General features: G+C 49.2%; 1 protein-coding gene across 1 annotated transcript; it reads left to right on the top strand.

Annotated features, from left to right (window-relative positions):
* The first annotated feature begins 180 nt into the window (after positions 1-180).
* Positions 181-24886, top strand: Adsl (adenylosuccinate lyase). Its single transcript, XM_077671392.1, has 10 exons — positions 181-766; positions 5049-5252; positions 11467-11511; positions 15014-15093; positions 17778-17996; positions 18282-18372; positions 19468-19685; positions 22249-22429; positions 23852-24028; positions 24659-24886. Exons 1-10 carry the CDS (start codon positions 620-622, stop codon positions 24743-24745), a joined length of 1449 nt encoding a protein of 482 aa, XP_077527518.1. The 5' UTR covers positions 181-619; the 3' UTR covers positions 24746-24886.
* The last annotated feature ends 137 nt before the right edge of the window (positions 24887-25023 follow it).

Raw genomic sequence — 25023 nt, 5'->3', positions numbered from 1 at the left:
AAATTACTTGTTACATAAGATAAATTATTTGGCAACCCTTATGCTTGTGTCGTGCTTTATGTTTAAAAAATGAAAACACTTTCTTCTGCCAAGCTGCTCTCTACTACTACTACTCTACTGCTACTACACTCATACGTCCATACCAGTAGCAGTAGTTCGCAATTCGAAACCTCGTTTTTTGCGGTTCTGCATTGGGCCGCATTGGGTGCTTTCGATATCTGTCGATTCATGTGGTGCAGCGTTAATACATGACGCCGTTATTGCCATCTTAGTCACTCATTTATTCAGGTTTGTAATTACAAGTGGTCCGGCGTAACTGTGTCGGCGCACAAGCTGTCGACGGCGCAAACACAACTGCGAGCGATACAACTGAGCGACCGGCCGACTGGTGACCCCGCTGAAGTTGTCGCGCGATGTCGCGCAGATAAGATACGTTATATGCCTCTGGCGTGGTGAGGAGGAAGACGAGGAAAAAAAAGGAGCCGGCAGCAAGGTCGTTTCGGGCAGGCGCATCTGACCTAGACCTACGCCAGGACCTAGACTCGCTCCCGTGAAGCGGTAACTTTTTCGCGGATCGTACCTTTCGATTTGTCACTGCCCACAGCCCGCTTGTCCCGACATGATGAGCTCCCAAGGACCTCATGCCAAGTACCAGACCCCGCTGTCCTCGCGCTATGCGAGCCCGGAGATGTCGTACGTGTGGAGCGACCAGAAAAAGTTCTCGACCTGGAGGAAGCTGTGGATCTACCTGGCTACAGCCGAGAAGGTAAACGCAGTGAGTGGCGGCAGCCACTTGGTGTGCTCGTGTCTTTGACCCCTTCAAAACGAATTCGCCTACAGCAGACGGCTTTCTGACCGGTGTCTAGACAAACCGATAAGACTGCGCGTGGACAGACGGTATCCGTGAAGCAGACCTAAATTGCAAAAGCAGATCGGCAAAACCGGTAAAAATCAAGCAGCTTTGGAACTGAATTTATTGTGGAGGTTATTTGGGTTAAATTTTCGCTTAATAGTGTTTTAAAATTCACCATTTCCAAAGTAATCAATGAGTCGTTATACTTTTTCAGTTATACTATATCAGGGCAATTTATTGCAGATTGCAAAACAATTTACCGCACAGCCTGGCTTCCTATACTGAAATCCCAGTTCGAAATAGCGCCAGCCTCTGTAATGAAAACAGTGCTGAAATATTCCCTCTAGGTTCAACATCATGTTACATTGTGAAAGCATTCGCGAGGCTAAAAATGGCTGTGGACATTGAGAGTTCAGATGGAAGCAGCTTGTATGTTAGTTGGTAGGTCTTTGCCATCAAAACAATTGTTTTACAAAGACAATAAAAAATTGGCTCCAGTCTACACTGTGAAGGTGGTTGAAGAGCAAAGCTTTAAATGATGCCCACAACAATTGCCGATGCGACGTCACTTGAATTCACACACGTGGCTCTACAAAGAGTGAAACCAGAGATTCGGCCAGCCGTTACCTGAAATTCGCGGGGGCAGCGTCCCGAACGCAGCAGCGTCAGCCATGGCCCGGCTAAAGGGGCGGACGCCGCCGCTGTAGCCCAGCTGTGCATCGGCAGAAAGAAAACGGAGAGGAGCATCTTTCGAAGGGTGAGACAGCGGAACCTATAGCCATCCTGATGTGCCAACTCGGGCATACACCACCGCGCGACACAAGTACAGACACCGAAACTATTCGGCATGTGAGCTTAGTGGTTCCCATTTATACCGGTTTAAACTAGTAATTTTACTAAGTGTGAGAATTGCGAGAAAGCTGAGGGAACTTTTGTAATCGCTATTTATCAGAACCAGTTGCTACTTTTGCCTTTTGTAATACCTGTTAAAACACAACCGCATTGGTATTCACCACTTTAGAAAAGGGAGTCCCATTCGGGGCAAGAAGTGCGCAGAAGGTGCCTTTCTCTAGCGGCCAGGTGTCTGTATGCGGTCTCTACATTTTATTTTCCCGCCCTGCAAACCAATCCTTAACGTATCTTTGCCGTACGACCACTTAATTCCATCGGGTGCTGTCGAACAAGTTAATCAAGCCTTGCGAAAGAAGCGTGCAGTGGACGCGAAGCTGTGTAAAAACAGGCCCAAAGCAACCATCGCTAAAGGAGACGACAAAGCCGTCCCGCCGACGCGCCCGCTGGTGTGAGCAGGCACCTCCGCGCGGGGAACGCTGGGTAACCATCGCTGCGCCATCTACACTGTGCTCTGTGAATGAAAACCACCCTCCACACCGCAGCTGCGTTGGGACTTTCTTGTCGTGCACGCCATGAAGGAACTGTTAGAACTGGCTGGTAGAGGTAGAAAGCTTTGCTTTAATACGGGTTGAGGAAGTAGAGGATATGGGCACAGAGAAGTGCAAGTAAAAACTGACTTCATTTTCTGGGCCTTTCGAAAAACAGTGAAATAAAAGCACAGAAGCATAGCAGGTAACGGTGCCTTATCAACCCCCGATAATTTACGCCATTACCTTGATGGTCTCTGGTTCATACTCAAATCTTGTTACACACGCTGCCCTTCCCCACACAAGTCGTATTTTCTTCGTTGGGAAAAGCACGGGTGCTGGCTGACAGATGTGCCATGGCACTTGTCGCTGCACTGTATGCTTTCACTGATTTTTCTTGTCCTGTTGTGGGAGTGGGGCAGAATTGCTGTGCTTTACAGTTCTCGCAATAATCAGCCAAGTTCCCTGGGTCTTGGAGCTGTTCACATGCATTTGTCTTCTTGTGGCTGCTGATTAAGGCACCTACTCGTCTGCCCTGTGTAGGCCTTCCCACAGGTCCCTGGAGTTTTGTAAACAACCTCGGTATCTTAGCTAACTAAAAGGTGTGTGTTCACGCCTCGGAGTTTCTGTTTGGCAGCGTAGTCCTTCATCTTGTGCTGTCCCTGGATCGTATGCGAAGCCGAGCATGTTGCATCTGTTCCCGGCCGCGGCAGCCGCTTTTCTGGTGGAGGCGAAAAGCAAGAACGCCCGTGTGTACGAGATTTCGGCGCACGTTAAAGATCCCCAAGTGGTCAAAATTAATCCGGAGACCTCCACTACAGCGCGCCTCATCGCCTGCGTTGCATCGGCGCGTTAAACCCTACAATTAATGTCATATCTGTTGGCTACCTTCTTTAGTCCGTACGAGGCATGAATACCTGGTTTTCACACCAATGGTCTTCCCTCTTATTCGTTGACTTGGTACCATATATTCTGCACAGGCTAAAATAAACGGGGGAATTAATGTGTGCAGGAGAAAATTGCATGCGAGGAATCAATGCGCGGTCAGTGTTGCACTCAGTGTGCTGCTGGTAACTTGGTTCACATTGAGTATTACAGTTAAACCTGGATGTAACTGGATTTAACGGTTTTTCATTTCCCTATTTCTGGCTTCACTGAAGCCCATGTGTTTGTGACCTCATGTAACGAAGGAGTTGCAAAGGCTAACCTGGATATAACAAATTGGCTACGCTGATGAGTCAATGCTTTTTGCCGTTTTTCCGAAAAATCAGCTGGCGCAATTCACTCGTTTAGTGAATTTTGCCCTCATCGCTATCTCCCGTGTGTTTCCCCGTGCGAGTTCGATGTCGGGTAGGTGCTTGGCCTGCCTGTCAGTGTGTCGTCTCCTCTCCACTGATATCTGTGGTATGGGGTCGTGGGTGATGAGTTCTGCTGCCTGAAAACGAAAGGATTTGTCTTTTCAAGACAAGCTCGCAATTTTCAATGCCGTCTCCGCCGGCGAGAAAGAGGGTCACCGCCCGGTACAGTGTCGCAGCTAGCATCAGCTCGACAATTTTGAGTGCATAACAGAGCATCAAGTTCGTGAAAAGGCGCCCTTTCAGCATAAGTTTGGTTCTTTAAAATGCGTTAAGGCCCTGAAAAGTATCAGAAAGCTAAAGTAATGCTTAGTTGCGTTTGTGAATTCGTAGGCCATGTATTGGCAGCAGGCGCGAACCACGCAGTTTTTCAGTGTGAAATATATATCCTTGAACAATTGACAATTGTGAGTTCAGCATCACTGATGTCTAGCATACTGATTTCGTTTCTGCTTCATTCACGTCAGCTTTAATTCGAAACCTGCATGTAACAAAAGCCTGAATGTAACGAAAAAAAATGTGAATTCTTGTCAACTTCGTCATATCCAGGTTTGACTGTACATCAAATGATTGCGACCCTTGTGCTTCGTTCACTGCCATTTTTTCAAAAATTGTGGCTGCAACGTGCTTGTGCACATCGCTAGATAGACAAGTGCTCTCTACACATCTGCGTTGCAATCTGCCAGATGTCAGCTCAAGCGTGTCTTCTTGCATTTTTTTCGGATACTATGAGAGGTGAGAGGTGGACAGTTAAAATGTGTCATGATTGACCCACTGGCAACCAGCGATGCGCTGAATGTATAGGTTCCTTTGTCCCTCTTTGACTTGGTTCCATGCAAGATTCTTGATAGTATTCTACCACAGTTGAGCCTGTTCGTCCCTGCTGCCGCATACAAACTGCAGTGCTGTTGTGTTGAAAAGTGGGTGATTGGTAAATGCTCATCTGCATAGCACGGAACAGACAGGACAAAGAGAGAAGAAAAAACAATTTCTGTGTTTTCCGCGCTTGTCGTGTGTTTTTTTCTCCCTTTGTCCTGTCTGTTTTGGGCTGTGAAGATGCCGCCTATAAGCGGGTAGAGCCAGCTAGATTGACAGTGCACTCCATCCCGTGAACTCCATGCAGTGCTGTTGAAGCTCTGGGATTTGCAGAGGCGCTCACGATGTATAGAACACGGTTGCACTGAGACATACTCTGTCAGGGGAAGCGGGTGATGGGGAAGCGTGGAAGAGCAGTACGGTGTAAGTGAGGGGTTGTCTGCTCCCTTCTTGTGGAAAAAACAGCACCAAGAGCAGTACGAAAGGATGGGGAAATCTACAAACACGGGTGCTATTTCCCTTGTCCTTTCATCCTGCTTTAGGGCTGTTTTGCCGTAAGCATGAGCCAACTACGTAGGCTTCACACTTTAGTCCTTACGGAGCTCGAAGCGGTGTTTGAGCCGGAGCGGGGACCTGTGTGTGCAGAGCCTGGGCCTGCCCATCACGGACGAGCAGATCAAGGAGATGGAGGAGAACGTGGACAAGGTGGACTTTGCGGCCGCGGCGGAGGAGGAGCGGCTGACGCGGCACGACGTGATGGCGCACGTGCACGTGTTTGCCAAGCAGTGCCCCAAGGCGGCCCCCATCATCCACCTGGGCGCCACCTCCTGCTACGTGGGCGACAACACGGTGCGATGGCCCGCTCCTCCTCCCCACAGTGTTCGGGCAGTTTACGGGGACAGAGTGCTGCCCTCAAGGGGCCTTGAAGGCACAAAATGCGGCTTCGTTTCGTTTAAGAGAAGCGGCCTTTGGGAACCTCCTCGGCTCCTTCAGAGCTATGAACGACACTCGTTTTAATACAAGAAACGCTGAAAAACTTTCACATTTCACACTTAGCGTGACGTAACATGGGCAGTAGAGATGTAATACAGGCCTGCACTAAAAACACTTTCATCAGTGTTGCAAGTGCATGTTAGCATTCTTGTGAAAGGTTTTCGAACAGTTCCAGAGGCCCCACTTCAATTTCCAAGACATGTTTCGTGGTGGTGGCTTATGCCAGCAGCCGCCAATCGCACAAACGAGGCCATGAAGAAATCACCCGAAAGGGGCTGAGGAGTTGCCACTGCTTCGCGTGTTTTCCTTATTAATACAGTATCTCGATTATCTATTGGAAGTTTGTGGTAGAATTGCCATCATAGTTATCACAACACAGCAGTACTTTAAGTGAACCAAACTTGTGTTTCGTCTTCGTGGCCCTTTTAAAAGGCATCGAGCACACACACTGTGTGCCACTGTGAACAGCATAAGCTGAGACACCAGTACTGAAGAATGTTTGTGAGCTCGATCAATTCTTGGAAGGCGAACAGCATGAGAACCAGCGGGAGACAGCCCTGTTCTGGTTTACGCACCTTGTAAAAGATGGTTATGTTGAAGTGGACGCGCACTTCACTGCACACGCTAAAGGTGCCTCTTGGGTTACACGAGTGCCTGACGTAATTTGACTTGTCATGTTTTGAACCTGTGTCACGGTGCCATTGGGGAACTGGGGCTTGCCCAGTTTGCTTCACTTCACACATTTGCTGTGGCATGCCTTCCTGAGGTCTCGTTCTACATGCAGAGTGACCCACCAGTGGGCCATATGGCATACCTCCCAGGGGCGGTGCAAACCACCGGTGGGTCACGCGCCTATGCCTGTTTCATTTGCTCCAAAAGAGACGGCGCTGCGATCTTTCTTGCTGGTGTTTTGGCGCGTTCATTTGAAAAATGCTAAAATGTTTACAAGGGACAGAAAATACGAAGGAAATGTATTTCAGAAACTGTGGCAAAATGTTGGCGAGCAACACAGCGGAGAAACAGGCAGCCACCCTGCTCCTTGAAAATAATAGCGCTGCCCCACGTCCAATGCAATAAGTAAATAAATATACATCGGTTGCATTTTCAAACCTCAGGTGGCAGCACATCACGGAGTGTTCTTGAGCGTGGGTCACCGGTGAGTCACACCGCACGCAGCTTGAAAACATTCCCATTGAGTGCGTCGTGGATCACCGGTGGGTCACGGCATTTAATATGAAAAAAGTAGTCTTGTGGCTATTTATAACCTCTCAAGAAGAATCACATAACTGCGTTCAAGTGTGCTGAAGTTATCGCATTTGCAGCCAGATGCATGCTGGTAACTTTGCTGCACAGGCCGTGACCCACCGGTGACCCATAACGCGGTGAACGTGTTCATAAACAGTGGAGTCCCAGTAACTGATCGGTGTGCACGCTTTCTTTGTCGCTAGCCAAACGACGAAACAAGTCTAGCTCTGCTGCAGCATATTTCGGTCGTTGCACCAGTGTTTCAGCTCATACTGTCCATGACTGTACATGATGTATATGTCAGTTTCTAGCGACATGTGCATTTGAAATACAGCTGCTGGGAATTTAAATGCACATACTTTCAGCCTAGGAGCAGGGCACGTTCAAACTGCAAAGCCGCATGCAATGGCTACCCCCTCAGCTAGCCCCAGGTCAGTCATTTGGTTGAAGGGCTGCTGTTCATAACGATGTGTGTGGTATTGATGCTGCCTCCTGAGCTCGATACGGGTTCCCTCTCAGTGGCTGGCACGCTGAACTGCCCTGCTTGGGCTTGCTGGCTCAGTTCACTGCTGCGTGCACTTGACATTCGTGGAAAAGCCGCCAGCCGGTCTGTGTTAGTCTAGTGCCCTTCACCGGGTGTTGTTTTGGCACCATAGGCTCCCATTGATAGGCTCCCATCCCATTCCCGTTGATCATAAGAGCTGTTGATAAGATCCAGTTGATCATAAAATTGACTGCTCTAGAGCATTGCATGACAGAAAACAAAAAGGTTGCAAAACAGGTGCATATAGAGTGGTGGTACACTTTCTTGCAGTCACATGACTAACCGCTAACCATTTCTGTTGTTGTGAATTTAAATGTGCAGTTTTATCTTGCCTTGGATGGTTTGGCTGCCTTAGAGGATCCAATGTGGCATTGCACTGGGGTGGGGCAGTCCATGCATCCTTTCCTCGTGCAACACTGCTGTTAAAAGCTTAGCACGGGTCCCTTCTGGACGGAACGCGAAATGCCACAGAAAGCTGAAAAGGTGTTGGCAACATCTGAGCAAGGTGTGTGACTCCAGTGGCAGAAGCATTGACAGCTGTGGTTGATGGCTGGTGCCCCAGTCTTTTGGCATGCTGCAGCGTCGTTTTGTGGGGAGAGGCTAATCCTTTGAGTTGCCAAGACTGGATTGAGCGGACAGTGTGCGGAGAGCCTCCTGCTTTGTCCTGCCCCGAGTGCTGTTTTGTGTTTGCTTGCAACAAATTGACAAATCTTGTGGACAGAAAGAAGCTGCTAAAAGACTGCACCTTGCCAGCTCACCTGTAGGCCTGTAGGGAGAGTAGCCTTGTTGGCGAGACAACTGTTTTAAGGGGGCCATGAAGACAAAATATTAGCAGCCTGCATTGTCCTGCTAACAGCAGTAGCAGCCTTGTCGCAAAGCTGAGACATACACTCTAGATATTAAAGAAAACGGATGATGCAGGGGCGACTCTGCAGTCACTTCCTCACCACTCCTCTACGACTTCACAGGATCTTGCTAGTGTGATTGGCAGCCGCCTATCTAAGCCATTGCCAAGGAACATGATTTGGAAATTGTAGTGAGCCTTCTGGTACTCATTGATCGTATCACTTGAACGCCAACACACAGTTAATGGTATGATAAATATGTTTCAGTGCTGGCCCATATTACCTCACTCCTACCAATATTATGTCACTGAGGAGCTAAATTTGAACATTCATCAGCCATTTTTTTGGTTAAGAATTTTTTTCATGGCTGGAATGGCGTTGAGTGAGCTAGGAACACTAGTTCTTTCATACTGAACGAAATTTTTAGATGCGGAGCATCTTATAGTCTGGGCATGTCCCGCGTCGGCGTCCGCACTCACACTGCGCATGCACAACTCTCCTCCTTCCCTCTCTCCCACAGCTGCGCGATACTCCCGCCACTTCTTCTCTCGTACCAGCTGCGTGCACTTCACTTTTGCTTCTCCCGCGTTCTCGCTTCTGCTTTCGCGGCACATGCTCGGCGCTTGCGCATCTCTCCTCCTCTCGTCTCCTCTCCTTCCACCTTGAATGTAAATCGGGTAGCGCGCTGCGCGCGTTCAGTTCAGCGCTTGCTGCGGTTGACTCCACTTCACTCCGTTCTTCCGATGAAGTGTGAGGGAAGCAACAGTCCCGTCAGTTAGTGGGTTGGCGTAAGCAAGCGTCAGCACCACCCCACAAACTAACAGCAACACTGCGTCCACTGAAGACAAAGCTGCGCAGCGAAGGGCACGCGGCGCTGAGTGCAAACGCTTGAAGCGAGCGGCAGACCCTGAGCTTCGTCGGCGTGAATGCTTGGCGCTTGCACATCTCTCCTCCTCTCGTCTCCTCTCCTTCAACCTTGAATGTGAATCATGTAGCGCGCGTTCAGTTCAGCGCTTGCTGCGGTTGACTCCACTTCACTCCGTTCTTCCGATTAAGTTCTACGAACACAACGGAAACACAACGGAACTCCGAGATGCTCCGCATCTACTCAGCGTTCCCTTCGGGAAGATGGGGCTAATTTTGTGTCTTTATAGCCCCTTTAAGTGCAGATTCTCATTTTCGCTTTACAGGGATAGTCTGAAAGATCACTCGTGTCTTGCTGTATTTTGCTCTCTCTCTCTCTCTCCGCACTTTTGCTGCAAACAGGAAACCCATTCCCCCCCCCGGTTTGCAGCTTATGATGATGATAAAATTTATGCATCATCATGTATGCATACATGCATACACATACGTGCATATGTTTGTACGTACATTTGATTCCTGACTGCAGCGGCCGCTTTTCTGATGGGGGCGAAAAGTGAAAACGCCCATGTGTTCGAGATTTCATCGCACGTTAAAGATCCCCGGGGGGTTGAAAGTGGTCCGGAGACCTCCACTACAGTGCGCCTCATCGCCTGCGAAGTGTCGGCGCATTAAACCCCACAATCAACATACATGCTTCTAGTGCGCTTGTCCTCCTATTGTAAGGATTCGAACAAATGCGTGCAAAGTATGAAAGTAAGCCATCCACGTCTGCACCAGTTCATCGATGCAGTAAGCGTTTAGACCCAATAAAATGCTAAGTGAAAAGGCAGAGGCAACTCTAAAGAAACGTTAACCTGTAATGGCATTGGTAATGGCAATTTGGGTAGTAGGTTGGGCAGGGATCAGCATTGCTGCGAGCACCCCCCCCCCCCCCCCCCCCCCTTTAAAAACACTGGAGGAGGGGCTCGGCCCCCTAGCCCCCCCCATAGTCTCCGCCTATGACTGTCAGAGTGAGAAATGTCTTCCTTGTCTAGTTCCAAGTGAACAAAATGTCTGGACTGACGTAATTTCTTTCACGTTCCGCTACCCAGCAAAAACATGTTTTCGTTCTCCCACAACACTGTGTTGGAAAGCTAAGATGTTAGCCTGCGTAGAGCACTGCGGAGTAAGGTGCACGTACAAGGACCTTGTCCTGTGCTTTTGCTAGTGGTGATGTGCACAGCTGCTTACGAGGTGCTGCCTGCCAGCCCTTAAGGGGGACTCGTCTGCGAATATTCCTCTGGGACTTGCAAATTCATGGGCGACGGGCTTAAAAAGCATCGCGGGCAGACAGATCCATCAAACTGCTCCCAACAGGCTGCCTAGTTTGCTTCTTTGAGGGGGGACGCTGGTCGTAAAACAATTTGTTTTAATTTTTGAGTAAACTCCGTGAAACTTGTCAGTCTTGCTGATTTTCTCCCACTGATTTTGAGATAGGCCATTATTTTCTCAGTTGGTCAATTAGTTCCCAGGGTAATTAGCGATAATTAGCCATTTTTGGTGGAACAATAGGCAAGACAGTGTTGGGCATAAAACTGTAATCTTTATATTTTCCAATACTACGAACCCTCATGAGCGCACTAATAGAATCATTTTTTCAATGCACCGCTTGGAACTAATTTTACAGCTCATTGAACTTAGGTGGCACCAGTGCCAAGGAGCCATTTTGAGTGCCCATTTGAAACACCGAAGTTTAATGAGCTGTAAAATTAGTTCCAAGCGGTGCATAAAAAAACTGCTTCGATTATTGCTTAATTGATTGATTGATTGTAGGGATTAACGCGCCGACGCAACGCAGGCGATGAGGCGCGCCGTAGTGGAGGGCTCCGGATTAATTTTGACCACCTGGGGATCTTTATCGTGCGCCGAAATCTCTTACACACGGGCGTTTTTGCTTTTCGCCTCCATCAGAAAAGCGGCCACCGCGGCCGGGAATCGAACCCGCGACCTTGTGCTTAGCAGCGCAACGCCTTAGCCACTGAGCCACCGCGGCGGGTGCTTCGATTATTGCACTCACCAGGGTTCGTAGTATTGGAAAATATAAAGATTACAGTTTTATGCCCAACATTAGGCCAGAAAATAATGGCCTATCTGAAATCAGTGGGAGAAAATCAGCAAGACTGACAAGTTTCACAGAGTTCACCTGAAAATTAAAAGAAATTGTTTTAAGACCAGTGTCCCCCGTTAAGAAATATTGCACATCTTTACTGAAACAAAAACTAAACAAGAAATGCATTTTAGTTTATCTAATCTTCATTAGATGGTGCTAGCAGTCGCCCATGCGAGATTTTTTTTTTTTTTCAATACAGAAATGACACATTTCCGAAATAAGCAAACCAGCCCATTTGGAGCATTTTCAGGAATTTGCAAAACTTTCTGTATTGGTGCACGATGGTGTCGTGAAGTAGTAACTCCCGTAGGAACAGGCGGACTAAAAATGCGTGACGTCACAGCTGCAGCAGTGTGCTACAGCACCTGCCGCTGTGGGGCAGCAACACCGTGCCAACCGTTCTCTGCTCTGTTCCCTTTGCAGGACCTCATCCAGATCAAGGAGGCCTTCGGAATACTCACGCCCAAGGTACGTCCTACCGCACTGCGCAAGCCAGCCTTTGGAGTGTGCGGGAACCCTCCTGGTTAGCCACCCCCCGCACCCCTTGTATTTTTTGCTAACCTACTCGAGTGAAGAACGAAATGGGAATTGCATCCCATCCTAACTGCCCATAAGAGGCTGTGAAATGATAGGGCATTATCCATCTTGAAGGGTGGGATTATAGCTGTGCGGTCATTTTTTTTCCCCTCATCATGAGACTTGTTTGGCTATAAAAAAAAAAAGACATTTAAAACTTTTTGCGATTCAGTAAAGTGCGATTCTGGTAACTCACAGGCTAGTTGTTCAGCCAGGGGGCAGTGTTTGATAAATGGGCTCCGTGAGCGGCTCTTTGCACCAAATGGTTAAGAACTTTGCTTGCACTAGCACCATGTTGGTCCCGGCGGCTGGCTCTTGTCTTGTGAACGTGATCTCCAGTTAACACATTGCGAACTAATTGTTAGCCTTGTAGCACAATGTGCCACACGTCACAAGAAGACTGCTTGGCATAGCTTGGGGAAAGAGGGGGGCTCACTTTTGTGCTGTGAACCGATGGAGGCTGGAAAAGCACCTTTGAAAACAAAGCTGCCAGAGCTGCGGAATAAAAGGAAGCATGTGTGTGTTTGCTAAAGCAAACTGCATGTTGCTCTGAAAAAAGTCGGAAGTAATAGTAGAAGAATCCGCGTGATGCTTAATCTTGCTTTAATATTAGCCGCCTTTAATTGCAGCGCGGATGTCTAAGCCTTTGTAATAAAGGAAGGCTGTGGTGCTGTTTTCTGCGCACCTTTCTTCCTGGTGCTGTTTAAATTTGTATGCCAAGGAGGAGAGAGTACGACATCCCATGTTGAACTGCGCGCAAAAAGGCGTGAATACTTGGAAACTTTTCTTTCTTTCTTCTGGGGGAAACAATGGCTCATTCGTAGAAGTGCGTGAATATTCAAAAATTTCAATACTTCGTGAATAATGTTTTTTATTTTATTCCATTTGCAGCCCAGTTTTATCATTGGAAGTATATCTGAAGTTTTCAAATATTCGGGACTTTACAAATTATAATGCAGTAAAAGTTGGCTTTGCTGCACTACGAGAAAACTTTTAAGCTTCACTGCATGGCATGCTCTTTCTGGTGGGCTTATTTGCAGGACGCCGAAGCTTTGTGCAAGAAGCATGTGCAAGCTTTGAGCAAAACAAGCGTTATGCTAAGTCTGCTGTATGTGAACCGAAGTAGAATGCTACTTGTACAAAATTTATAAGTCAACAAGGAAATTCCCTGTAAATCGCGTCATGAGTGAGTACTTATCAGTTATAGCCTCTCTTCAATGACTGGAGGGACTGCAGCCAGTCAAATATACTTCTGCATTCATAGCATGCTGAGAAATTTCTTCATGGCAGTGTGCACCATAATTTTTTGCCACCACTTTGCCTGCTTGTCTCGATCTTTTATTTTTGAATTTTCGTACCATATTTTTTTTTTGTAAATATCTAGTACGGGGATGCTCAGATGTTGAAAATCCTGTCTGCCTAAGTTGCCTTTTTTTTTTTTTTTTCAAGTGGTGTTTTTGAAGCTCTCTCAAGTACACTTAATCATATTCAGAAATTGTCAATTCAACTTGCTGTCAGATTTTACTATTCATATGCAAAAATATTCAATTCGATCTACCGTCAGTTTTTACGGTTCATGTTTGATTTGCAGCCTGCAATTTGTTATTTGCTCACCTTTACTGATTTGATGTTCTGAGCATAGTGGTAGTGACAATTGACCCATGTGGCCAACAAAAGGCATCATATGTTTGCACTGTGGAAGAGAAACAAGACTGCAGCAATACTGTTTTCTTTCTTCCAATTTCCAGTCAAAGGAAAAACAAAAGTACGCCACCTCGACTAAAGCAGTTGTCTTTGTGCTGAACATTTCCAAACATTCAGCACTTTCTCACGACAACTGCAAAAAGAAAACAGCAAAGCGCTTTTACAGTGTGGGTCATGTAGCGGTCGTAGTGGCAGGAGTACACAGTTTTTTTACTGTTGCTAGAATGCCATTTTTTTCTCTCAATACACCTTCTTCTGTGTATGTTAGGCCGTCCTATTTGATAGAGTAAAGCCTGTCTTGTCTAATGGTTCTCCCTCATAATTTGATGCAGATCTGGTTACTTGATACACTAAACACCATTTGTAACGTAGCTGCCTACAGTTCAGGTCCAGATACAATGGGGTTTCTTGTGACGAAGCAATCTGCCTTCCGTGAAACTCAATGCACGACACTGCTTATAGTGCAGTTTCTAATGGGGGGGGGGGGGGGGTAATTTCAGGGCTCAAAAATACGGAAGACAAAACAATGGGCACAGCTTGCATTAGTGTTGCAAGGCTGGAGAAACAGCGAAGCTGGGGGTTGATCTAGCGTCTTCCGGTTTTGCTAGGCTTTGCTAGGCTCTGCTACTTCTGTTAGGTTTTGCGATGTTCTTACTAGACTAGGCTAAGTGTGGAGCGGTGGGGCCAAGTTTAGCCGGATTTGACACGGCAGTTCCGGGTGGTCCCCCACACTGACAGCAGATCCCAGGGGGGAAAAGCTTGGTCTAACCCCGCCCCACTGTTTCTTCAGCCTTTCACTGCGAGTTCAAACTGTGCCTTTTCTTTTGTGTTTGGTTGTCCAAGAAAGACTATCACCTTCAAAGTGGTATAGTAAGGAGTGTGAGCCGCTTGTGCTCACGCTCGAGCAGGTGCAAAAGCCAGCTTCACTGTTATAATTCCTTATTTGCAGTGATGCACCCTTTACAGGCAATGCAGTTTTTTTTTTCTGGGTATTCTTTTTTGCTAACGCCGCTGGACCAAACTCAAGCTTGCACAGCTCCTCTGCTAAAAGGAGGAATGAACCATTTGGCAAAGTGTCTGCTACCGCCTAACTTGGCTGTTGAAAAGGAAAAACAAGGGGCTCTCTGGTTTGCCACTTCTGTGTGGAGTCGTGTAGTAAATCAGCTGCCCTTTCCCTTGGCGTACCTCTGAAGATAGCGAGTTGTAACTGCTGGCATGTTGTACTGATGAGTAACCAGCTTTTGCATCACCACTAAATCAGGTAGCATGCAGAAAAAGAAAGTAACAACGGAGGCTTTCATTCTGATCCTGCTGCACTGCCTAGCTTCTGGCGCCATAACATCCATTCTTGCAAACACCAAGAAATGGCAAACATGCTCCCTCAAAACAAAAAAATGAAGCCGCATGCACGATTTTGGAAAACTGTGCAGCGGCAGCCACTGTGAGGAAACAAACACTAGAAGCTGTGTTTTTAAGTGGCATTGGTTTGAGTGATGCTAAATGAATAAGGCTTTTAAAAATAGCCAGTTTGTGCACGTTTTTAATTCGTAGTGTGGTACCACTTAGTGTGGATTTTCAAGGCTACCACAATACAAATTACGAGCAGTCTGCACACTGTGGTTACGTGCTGCACGCTTGTCGTGTAACGAGTGTTGGTGCAAATCCCAATTGTCCTTGTTCTTGTGTGCAGCTTGCCCGGTGCATCCACCGGCTGTCGAAATTCGCAACCGAGTACGCCAACCTTCCCACGCTGGGCTTCACCCACTTCCAGTGAGTGCTGTCTCTCTCTCTCTTTCTCTTTCTCTCATAAAGCTAAAGTGAATGACGCATGAACGAAGAAAGTGCCCAGACCGTAATTACGAAGGTCATAGCATTGAGAACAGACAGAAGACGTGCCACTTCTGTTTTGTCATTGTACTGGTTGAGCTTGGTTGTTCTGCTGCATGCAAGGTGCCCGAAATCTTCCCCCTACTTTTTCTTCTGCCATAACAAGGGCACTGTTCGTTGAGATTTGAAACGAACGAGTCTCACTTGATGCCACCAAGCATGGGCTTCCTGACTTGTGGAGCATATTTGGGGTATACAGTCACTTGTATGTTGCATTAAGGCTCTTGTCTCGCGGGACCGTGAAAAATATTCGTATCATCCGAAATTCGTATGAGCCAACACAGATAAAAAATTGAACTCTAGAAAAAGTTTTCATTTATTTCTTTTTTTACTTTCGCGTGAAGAAATCCGTGATCTTTTTCTGTTTTCTTCTAACCTCCATGTCGTTGAGCCACGGCCGCTTGACTGCGCACAGGAGGTGCGCACAATCGAGCGGCCGTGGCCGAGCAGTCCTTCCTGGAGCGTGTAAAACTTTGCGCTCGTCTCCTCACTCGCGGTGCCCAAGCACTACTCGCCGCAACAGTGAAGGCGTGAACTGCATGGTTCATTTTTGCGCACGATTCGTGTGTGTCGGCATTGCACGTGCGATTTTTTCACGCTCGCATCGACAACTCCGCCCTCGCAGCAGCATCTGCCTTGGTCAGAAACTGCCCCGGGCACGATTCTAGAGCGACGCGTGCTATAATTGTGCCTGCGAAACTGTGCTAGAATTGTGCCTGATGCGCAATGCGCGCCGCAGTGGGAGAAGCCTGACGCCTTGCGCCAATGTGGAGGGGTGCACCTCATGGCAGCAGTTTCGAAGCGCTCGAGACAACTCCACTGGAGATGTTTAGGCTTACCACCCCGGCAGATATTTCATGGGCGATTTCACTGGCGGAGCAAATGAGGTTAAAGCTTACCGTTTTCGCCCACGTAATCAGCTCCTTTACCGCACAAGCTACTTTGTGTGTGCCTTGAGTGGCATTTTAAAGGGCAGTCAGAAGCGGTCGCTCGAGCGCTCCGCACCACGTTGCAGCCGAAGCCGCCGCCATGTTGCCGGTGCCGGCCGCGCCGCGCGCAGCGTGCGGGTTGTTTTGCGGCGGTGTCAGCGCGCCTGTGGCCTGTGGCGTGCACGACTTGTTTTTGTGAGCAGAATTCTTTGTCATTTTTTCTCCGTTCCTGGAGAAAAAATGACAAAAAGGGGAGAGAGAGCCCGTACGTTGCCGTTGCTTGCTCTCTCGGCAGTCGGGCGCCGTGCGGGCTCGTTTGTACCATCCGCCGGGCCACGAAAGTCTGTTTGTAACAGCCGAAAATTTTCCCATTGCAAACGACGCAATTTTGCCAGGAGTTCTCAGAAATTTGTATCATCCTGAAATTCGTAACACCCTGAATCGTATCATCGAGGTTCCACTGTATGCAATACTTTGACGTATTTTGAACACAGCTGTTAAAGTTGAAAATTAAGATAAATGTGTTTTTTTATTACACCAGATTCACAACTCAAAGATTCGCAACGTGCGTCAATTAACTAGAAACCACAGTAGATGGTGTCAGGTGTTCCAGCATAGGATCGAAAGCTACTACTGCCCCTGCCCCTGTAGACTCCCTTACGTTGCAACAACAAGCTATCGTGGCATGCAACGTCTCATTCCACATTTCAGGAATTGGGGAAAAACGCCAGAACACAAGAGGAGCTTACAGGGGTCGGGGTGGGGGGGAATTTGCAAGCTGTATGAAGCGAGTTGTCTCGGGAACCACTGACTTCAGACGATGCCATCAGTGACGGCTCTGGAGGGCTGTCCAGTTTTGACTTGCTGTTACTTGAGCCAGCATTACTGTGAATTTCGCTTCCTTCGTAAAGTACAGCTAATTTTCCCTGATAGAAGCAGAAATTCCATGAGTTTTCCCAGAGTTTTTCCAGACTATTCAAAATCCTGAGAATTCCCGGTTTTCCAGTTGGTAGACACCCTGAGTAATACTATGAAGGTTTGTGAACTAGTACTGCACAGGCTGCAGAACCATGACATAACCACTGCAATGACTGCACAAGTGACTGCTTGCCGGATTAGTTCGCAGGTCATTGTGTGCGCTTCTGTTGTTTCTTGAAAACGGTTAATCAAGCTCAAATATGTATTTGGAATAGCTGGTCTTGCGAAGCTAGCACATCCATGCTCAGACTTTGTCATGTGCAGGCAGGGCCAGACTGTGTGTTTGCATTGTTGCCAGTACATAGCAAGTGAGGCATTGGGAATTTGCTGGCATGTGCACTGTCACCTAAGGCCCTTTAGGGGTCAAGGAAGCTTGGGTAGGGATTCGATGCCCTCCTCTCAAGGACAAACTAAAAGTTTAAGCCGGCTGAATAAGCTGGTTCCGCAGCAGCTGATTGTTGCAAGTGTGGCAGTGGTGCTGTCCTTTGAGACCTTCCTGCCGCCACGCCTGTCCTTGTGGCAACGTACCAAATTAAGTGGAGCCGATCGTGGAGTGGGCAGTCCAGAAAAGCATGCCCATGTTGCGGCAAGTCTAGGAGGACACGCCTCGTCCTCCCCGACCGACCGGGGTGTGCCCCTGTGCCCCTGCTCGTGTTCCAGGCCCGCGCAGCTGACCACGGTGGGCAAGCGTGCCTGCCTGTGGATGCAGGACCTGCTGATGGACCTGCGGAACCTGGAGCGCTGCCGGGAGGACCTGCGCTTCCGCGGGGTCAAGGGCACCACGGGCACCCAGGCCAGCTTCCTGCAGCTCTTCGAGGGCGACCACGCCAAGGTCACCGAGCTCGACCGCCTCGTCACCAAGATGGCCGGCTTCTCGCAGTGCGTCGCTCGCTTTTCCCCCTCCGTCTTGCCGGCCGGTCAGTGCAGTTTGCCACACTGCCGAGCCCAGTTCCTTCATTACTGCGTTGTCTTGACCCAAGTCCCACTTTGACTATACTGGATCCAGCTTTTGGAATTGTGTGCCAAGTGGGGAAATGAATGAGAACAGGTATTTTGGAACACAAGCGTATGCGTTGTGCATTTTAACCTCATTGCAGAGGTGCAGGGGAATTTTTTCTATCTCGAAATGGATGTCCATATTCAGTGCGTGTTCTGTGCTTGCAGGGGATACATCATCTGTGGCCAGACGTACACCCGCAAGGTGGACGTCGACTGCCTGGCGGCACTGGCTAGCCTTGGTGCCTCGGTTCACAAGGTGGGCGTTTGGTGCACATAACGTCAGTGAATGCCGTTCAAATTTATTTGATTTGATGGGAGACAAGTCCTGCCTGGTTGCGTTGAACAGGGTTCATGCAGCAATGTTTATTCAATTCAGGACTTCCTCTTCCACTTTTGCTCCTTACGTGTTTATTTCATGCTACTGACTTTGCCCAGCTCTGCCGCAAACTAAGTGAACAGCGGATTCCACTTTGTCACTCTCATGTTGCCTCAGCACGAGCTTCTTTTAGGGGCACTGAAACTAAGATTATGCTTAGCCCGTACAATAACAACTACGCACACTGCAAATGTGGTGGAAAAGTGTGTACTGTTCCACAAGGGAAGGATGATTTGCTCGTGTTTTTCTGTAGGCCCAATACCAAGAACTTTGCCCAGCGCACATTTCTGACAAGGAAAAAGTTTTGACGGTCTCTTCATGCTTTTTACAATGCTGTTTTCAAGGCAACTAATTTCAGACAAAACAGTCACACGTAGAAGCTCAAAATGATAATGCATGTGGAAAAAATAAAAATACTTGCACATTGCATGGACGTCTACAGGTCGGCCCTAAGGCAGTGTACCTCAAACAAGAATGTGCGGAGGACACCTTTTAAGAGTTCGTGGGTGACAGTTTGTTGCGAGAAAGGTCCACCTCTTAAAAAGTGGAGTGGTAGGGTACTGATTGATTGATTGTAGGGTTTAACACGCTGACGCAACGCAGGCGATGAGGCGCACCGTAGTGGAGGGCTCCGGATTAATTTTGACCACCTGGGGATCTTTAACGTGCGCCGAAATCTCGTACACACGGGCGTTTTTGCTTTTCGCCTCCATCAGAAAAGCGGCCGCCGCGGCCGGGAATCGAACCCGCGACCTCGTGCTCAGCAGCGCAACGCCTTAGCCACTGAGCCACCGCGGCGGGTCAAAAGTACTACTTTGTGGACGGCATGAAGTGCCTTGAAGTAATGCCGTTTCGGAGACACTCCCTCAGATGTTACGATGTGTTGTGCTCTTTTGAGTCTGCTCTGGGTCGTCTTATGTGGGCCCCGCACCCCACCCCGCGCCGCTGTGGTCCTCTCCCCTGGGTGCATTGCAGATCTGCACGGACCTTCGTCTGCTGGCGCACATGAAGGAGGTCGAGGAGCCCTTTGAGAAGACGCAGATTGGCTCGTCGGCCATGCCATACAAGCGGAACCCAATGCGCAGCGAGCGCTGCTGCGCCCTCTCCCGGCACCTCATGGCCCTGGTGGCCGACCCCCTGGCCACCCAGGCCACCCAGTGGATGGAGCGCACCCTCGACGACAGCGCCAACCGGTGCGCAGGGGGGCTTTTTTAAAAGCGGAGGTGTTGTAGGTCGAGCTTTTCGTCTGTCTGCTGCGAGTCATGCGTCACTCAGTGGTAGGAGCATGTTCCCACATACGCCAATGGCCTATGTCAATATTTCTGGGAGCTGCCTCACGAGTGGTTCTCAGACCAATCGATAGAGGGCTCAGTGGTCTCGTAGAAGCTAGGTTCCCACCGATGATGTTTAGCTGCCGATTTTTCTGCACAGACCGTAGAATATTCACAGTGACAGGGTTGCCATTCTTGGGTGAGTGGCCATTGACATTCTAGCCGCCCCAAGCCTTCTGTTTCAGCAGATTTCATGCTGGATAGAGCTGGGTTTAATTTTTTGTTTGGGGCTGTTGTGTTTTGTCCCCCCCCCCCCTCATCTTTGCGTGGATGGGAGGTGGCGTATTAGAGGGGAATGAGACTGCGGAAACTGCGGCTGTAAAGAGGTGGTATTACTCACCTAGCAAGCTAAAACACTAGCATTAAAGCTGCAATCTACTTTGAGGTGTCACAAGGACGCCGCTCGGGGTTTTATCGGCTCGCCGGAAGAGGCCAAGGATGTACTTGGAGGTGAAGTCAACGAAGTGAGATTTAATCAGCAGTCCAAATGTACACTATGTACAATGAAAGTGGCTGTTCCGAGCTTGGGCAGGACACTGGGTCTCCTCAAGCTCGGTAAGCCTTTTGAGGCTGCTCACTTGGTCCGACTTCTAAGAAGAGACATGCCTCGTTCTGGAGTCAAGGAACATGGCGTCCATAGTTTTTTGACTGTTCATTTAGACCATGAGCGGAGAAATGTCAGAACACTCCCACATTTACATGTTCAAATGCATGCATGACCAAATGCTCGTACACCTATGTGCACAAAGGCCCAAAAGTGTGCATGCCCAATTGCCAAAACGCTCCCACATTCACACGTCCACACGCTTGCATGCCCCAACACCCGAGCGCTCACACACACAAATACCCATATATGCTCACATGCCCACTTGCTCAAAGGCCCACATACCCAAACACTCACATGTGCAAGCACCCAAATGCCAATACACTTGCAAGCCCATCCGGCCAAATGCTCGCATGTGCAACACTCAAAGATTCAAATGCCCACATGCTGAGAGGCGTGCACGCCCAAAGGCTCACGCTCAAAGGCCCACACACCAGAACACTTGAATACCCAAGCATCCAAATGCCAAAATGCTTGCATGCCCCCCTGCTAAAACGCTCATGCACCCGAATACCAAAATACTCACATGCCCAAGCACTCGCTCACCTAAGAGCCCAAATGCCGAAATATTCGGGCCCAATGCTTTCATGCTGAAACGCTTGCATGCCCACAAGCTCGCACAACCAAATGCCAGAACACTCGCACGCTGTTACTTTTGCATGCCCAAATGCTCACATGACCAAGTGCCAAAATACTCGCATGCCCGCACGCGCAATCACTTGCATGCCCAAACGCCCGCACACCCAAGTGCCTGAATGGCAAAATGCCCACATGCCCAAACGGTTTGTGGGCTAATGTATGGGATAGCAGAGGACCCCGGCTAGCTTCGCTAGGGACAGTGCTATGCGCCGTACACTAGCCCTGCGGAATCCGAAGACTCGCGCACGGGTTCAGGTGCTCACATGCGGTAGACAGGCTCTAGCAATCCAAAGTGAGGCTTTATTGCCCGGCAGATACAGGGCATATACCAGACAACACGACTATCGCTTGTGGGGCGACAGTGGCTCCCGTCTCTCGCTCAAGCCGCAAGACTCGGACTTCGATATCCGTCATTACGGCTGCGGGAGCAGGGGAGGCATCCCGTGTGACCGATCAGGGCGGAATCTCTCGGCAGAGTCCGTAGAGCCAACTGGGTTCCCTGTCATCGGGGCATTCGGAGTAGGCACTGCTGAGCCAGCCGATTCCGACCAAATCACCCAGTCGACTCCCAGTGGAATGCGCATTCGTCTCGCAGGTAAGCTCCGGGGGAGAGGAGGTCTTCCCCTGGTCGGGGAGAGGGTGGCGCGAAAGAAGGCGACAAAGTGGTCCCCCTTCCCCCGCACCCTCGCGCAGACGTTCGCGGCGAGCCGGTTTGGCGCGTCGCATGAAGTCACGGCTGACGTGACGCGCCGGCTGCCCAAAATGGCGGCTCCCAGCTCGCGAAAACATGTGCAGGCGAGGCGTAGGGAAACAAGGGTCCCCACAGGTTGCATGCCCAAATGCTCACATGCCTGGATGCCCACGCCCAAACGATCTCGACTTTACCTGGGTGTCGATGTCCTCACAAAAGCATGCCGTGGCTAACCTCAAGTTGCCTTACAAAGACTGAAAGCCAACTAAAAGAAAGATCTTCTGTGCGCCATCTTGGTAATGGGACATACAGGGAGTAGAGCCCGGCTCAGCCCAAGCAATGTAAGAGAAACGGGACAAAGAAATGGCCGGCCCTTTTTGTTCCTGAGCAGACAAGACGCTGTTGGTTGTTCGAACGAAGGCCGAAAAAGAGCTGCGAGACGTGCCGGGTTGTGGGTCAGGTGAAGTGAACCCCCTCTGCCATCGCTGCAGGCGCATCAGCCTTGGGGAGGCATTCCTGACGGCGGACATAGTGCTGAACACGCTGCAGAACGTGTGCGAGGGCCTGGTGGTGTACCCGGCGGTCATCAAGGCCCACATCCAACAGGAGCTGCCCTTCATGGCCACCGAGAACATCATCGTGGCCATGGTCAAGGCCGGTGGAAACCGACAGGTACCGTATTTTCGCATGTATAACCTGCCCCTTCATATAATCTGAAAAATCCTCGCGTACTGCCCACACATTTCATACAGAAAAGGCTGCACCAAAGCTACTGCTCAAGCAACACATCGCATACTATGTTGACAGAAAAAGCGTATATTTAGCAAGTAGAATACACCGACTGCAAGGCGAAAGTCACAATTCACTAATAAAATTCAATTGTTAGAGTGTTCTCGTCCTTTTTTTTTTCTTCTTTGTCCGTGTATGTTTTGCGCAATTGCTGCCATGGAAGGCTTAGTCAGTGTTACTGCGCAAGAGCTTCATGGCACGACGCGCATTGCCGTGAAGCTGCACTGAAGGAACAACCCTGCGTATTATCCGCACCCCTATTTTGCCACTGAAGTTTTCCCATTTTTGGTGCAGGCTATACGCACGATAATATAGTACTCTCCTTCTCCTTGGGTTTTTGTAGATCACTTGGCTGTGGACCAGTCACTTGGGCAGCCACCAGAAAAGCGGTTTTTGTTAAAGCACAACTTTCTGCCTTTCACTCACGTTGCCTTCAGTTCACCCAAAATGCAGTGCACGAAAGCCAACTTTTGCATGATGATGATCACGGGTGAGGTGGAAGAAGAAAAAAAATGCTTCCCGTAGTCATAATGGTACTTGGTTCCCTTTCATTATGAAGCTGACATTTATCCAATCGCGCCATTTCGACATGGTCAAAGCCGTTTGGATTTGGAGAGGGGGTGCATGGAAGTGCAGAATTAGACAGAAAAATGGTGCACCCCTCTGTCTAACTATGACGATGGTTGACCGTGAAGCTTTCTTCGAGCGAAATCAAATGGCAAAGGGTCAAGGTCAAAGCCACTGCAATCACAAATCCAAACTACGTGCGAATCCAAACCGTCTGCGAGTCAGTCCAAACTCGGACGACACCCAAGGAATCCCTCGTGAGGAAGCTTTGTGTTCAGCCATCGTTGTCGTTAGAAGAAGGGGTGCATGTTTTTATCCCTTCCCCTCTGCTGCGAATTGGCTGTGAGGAGACTCCATTTTAAGGTTGTGAAAGTGGTCGCAGGAGTCACAAGACCTGTCAAGGCAGTTGAAGCTTGCGCTCCTCCATGGCAAAGTGACCAGTGTTGTTCCTCCATGCTTTCTGCGTGTTGTCTTTACTGTGTTGTTTTCTTTGCTCCTCTATCACTTTTTCTGAATACAGAACACTGAAAATTTTGCCGATGTGCCTCACGCAAAAAAAATCGTGGAAACCTTGCAATAAAAAAGCAGTTTTTTTTTTCCTGCCCGGATGTCCATCCATGGCTTTCCTTTCTCTGAACTTGTTTTCCTCTTCACGTTACGCTCTACCCTTCCTAGTTTACGGGGCCCACCTGGTACCCCGCAGTGCTGCATCCTCTCTCCCCTCCTGTTCGAATGCAGGACTGCCACGAGCGGATCCGGGTGCTGTCGCACGAGGCAGCCGCCCAGGTCAAGGAGAAGGGCCTGGCCAATGATCTGGTGGAGCGCATCCGTGCCGACCCCTACTTCACCCGCATACACGCCCAGCTCAACGCCCTGCTCAACCCGGCCTCCTTCGTGGGGCGAGCTCCCGAGCAGGCAAGTGGCGCACTCGGGCTGGCCTCCCATGCGACTGGCGCGGCCGAGTGGGCCCAACCTTCGAGCGTGGCGGTGCTTGCAGGGCTGGCTTAACCGGACAGCTGTTTTGGAGGTTGAGAATAGAGGAGAAGTATTTCTTGTTGGAATGATTACGGTATGCATTTGCCCCATACTGCACAATGGCTCCACTCCCGAGTACTTCGTTGGAAAGTCAATATCTTGCACTTTGTGCCGTGCTCGGGGACCACTTATAAAAAACAATGGCAGCTCGTCACTGCACCCAGCTGTTCCTCAGCACTGCACAAAGAGCGTGTTGCAGCATTTCAAACATGGCACGAGTCATTTCCGGGTGTTCTCAAACTTAATCTGCTCTTAAAGTATTGCAGTGACGACAAATAGACTGGATGAGAAAAAGCGGACACTGATGTCGTGCATTAAGTGCAATCTCCTTTCAAAACATGCACGTGCATTGACATCACAAGACCGCCACTTCAGTGGAGAATAAGCTTTATGAGCTATTGACGTTCTGAACTTGTATTCAAGTGTAGTACTTCGGATAAGGTTGGGGGTAGTTAAAAACAGGCTCTGTCCAGCTGTGGATGATGATGATGATGGCCTTGGGCGGTGCAGGTGAAGGAGTTTGTGGACCAGGAGGTGAACCCTGCCCTGGAGCCGTTCAAGGCTGAGCTCCACATTGAGGCCAAAGTCCAGCTCTGAGTGGGGGACCAACAGCGGCTGTGCGCCGTGTCTCTTGGAGAAGCGCACCCAGCCTCTGGAAATGCTACTATGTACTTTCGTTTAAAATTGATGCGGGCATTCCCTTCTACTGATTGAAATAAACTACCGTGCACTTTGTTACCAGCAGTGCATTCGCTTTCCGCAGGGAGGCGTCTTCACCGCCGCACACGCTCAATCAGAACAGGTGGCTCTTTGCCTTATTGCAGAAAAAAAAAAAAAAAAAGATCAGAACAAGACAAACAAGAAAGGCTTTTTTT

Source organism: Haemaphysalis longicornis, unplaced genomic scaffold (assembly GCF_048455015.1).
Source record: "Haemaphysalis longicornis isolate Haplotype H1 unplaced genomic scaffold, Haemaphysalis longicornis Haplotype H1 scaffold_5, whole genome shotgun sequence".
Taxonomy (NCBI): domain Eukaryota; kingdom Metazoa; phylum Arthropoda; class Arachnida; order Ixodida; family Ixodidae; genus Haemaphysalis; species Haemaphysalis longicornis.
Note: the sequence above shows the minus strand (reverse complement) of the source record. Positions and strands in the feature narration are given on the sequence as shown.

Bases quoted from the DNA above. Each gene is read 5' to 3' on its own strand.
- Adsl (XM_077671392.1), top strand. From the start codon at position 620: ATGATGAGCTCCCAAGGACCTCATGCCAAGTACCAGACCCCGCTGTCC. The intron at 11,512-15,013 runs GTACGTCCTACC...TCTTGTGTGCAG, and splicing joins TCGGAATACTCACGCCCAAG to CTTGCCCGGTGCATCCACCG. The intron at 24,029-24,658 runs GCAAGTGGCGCA...TGGGCGGTGCAG, and splicing joins TGGGGCGAGCTCCCGAGCAG to GTGAAGGAGTTTGTGGACCA.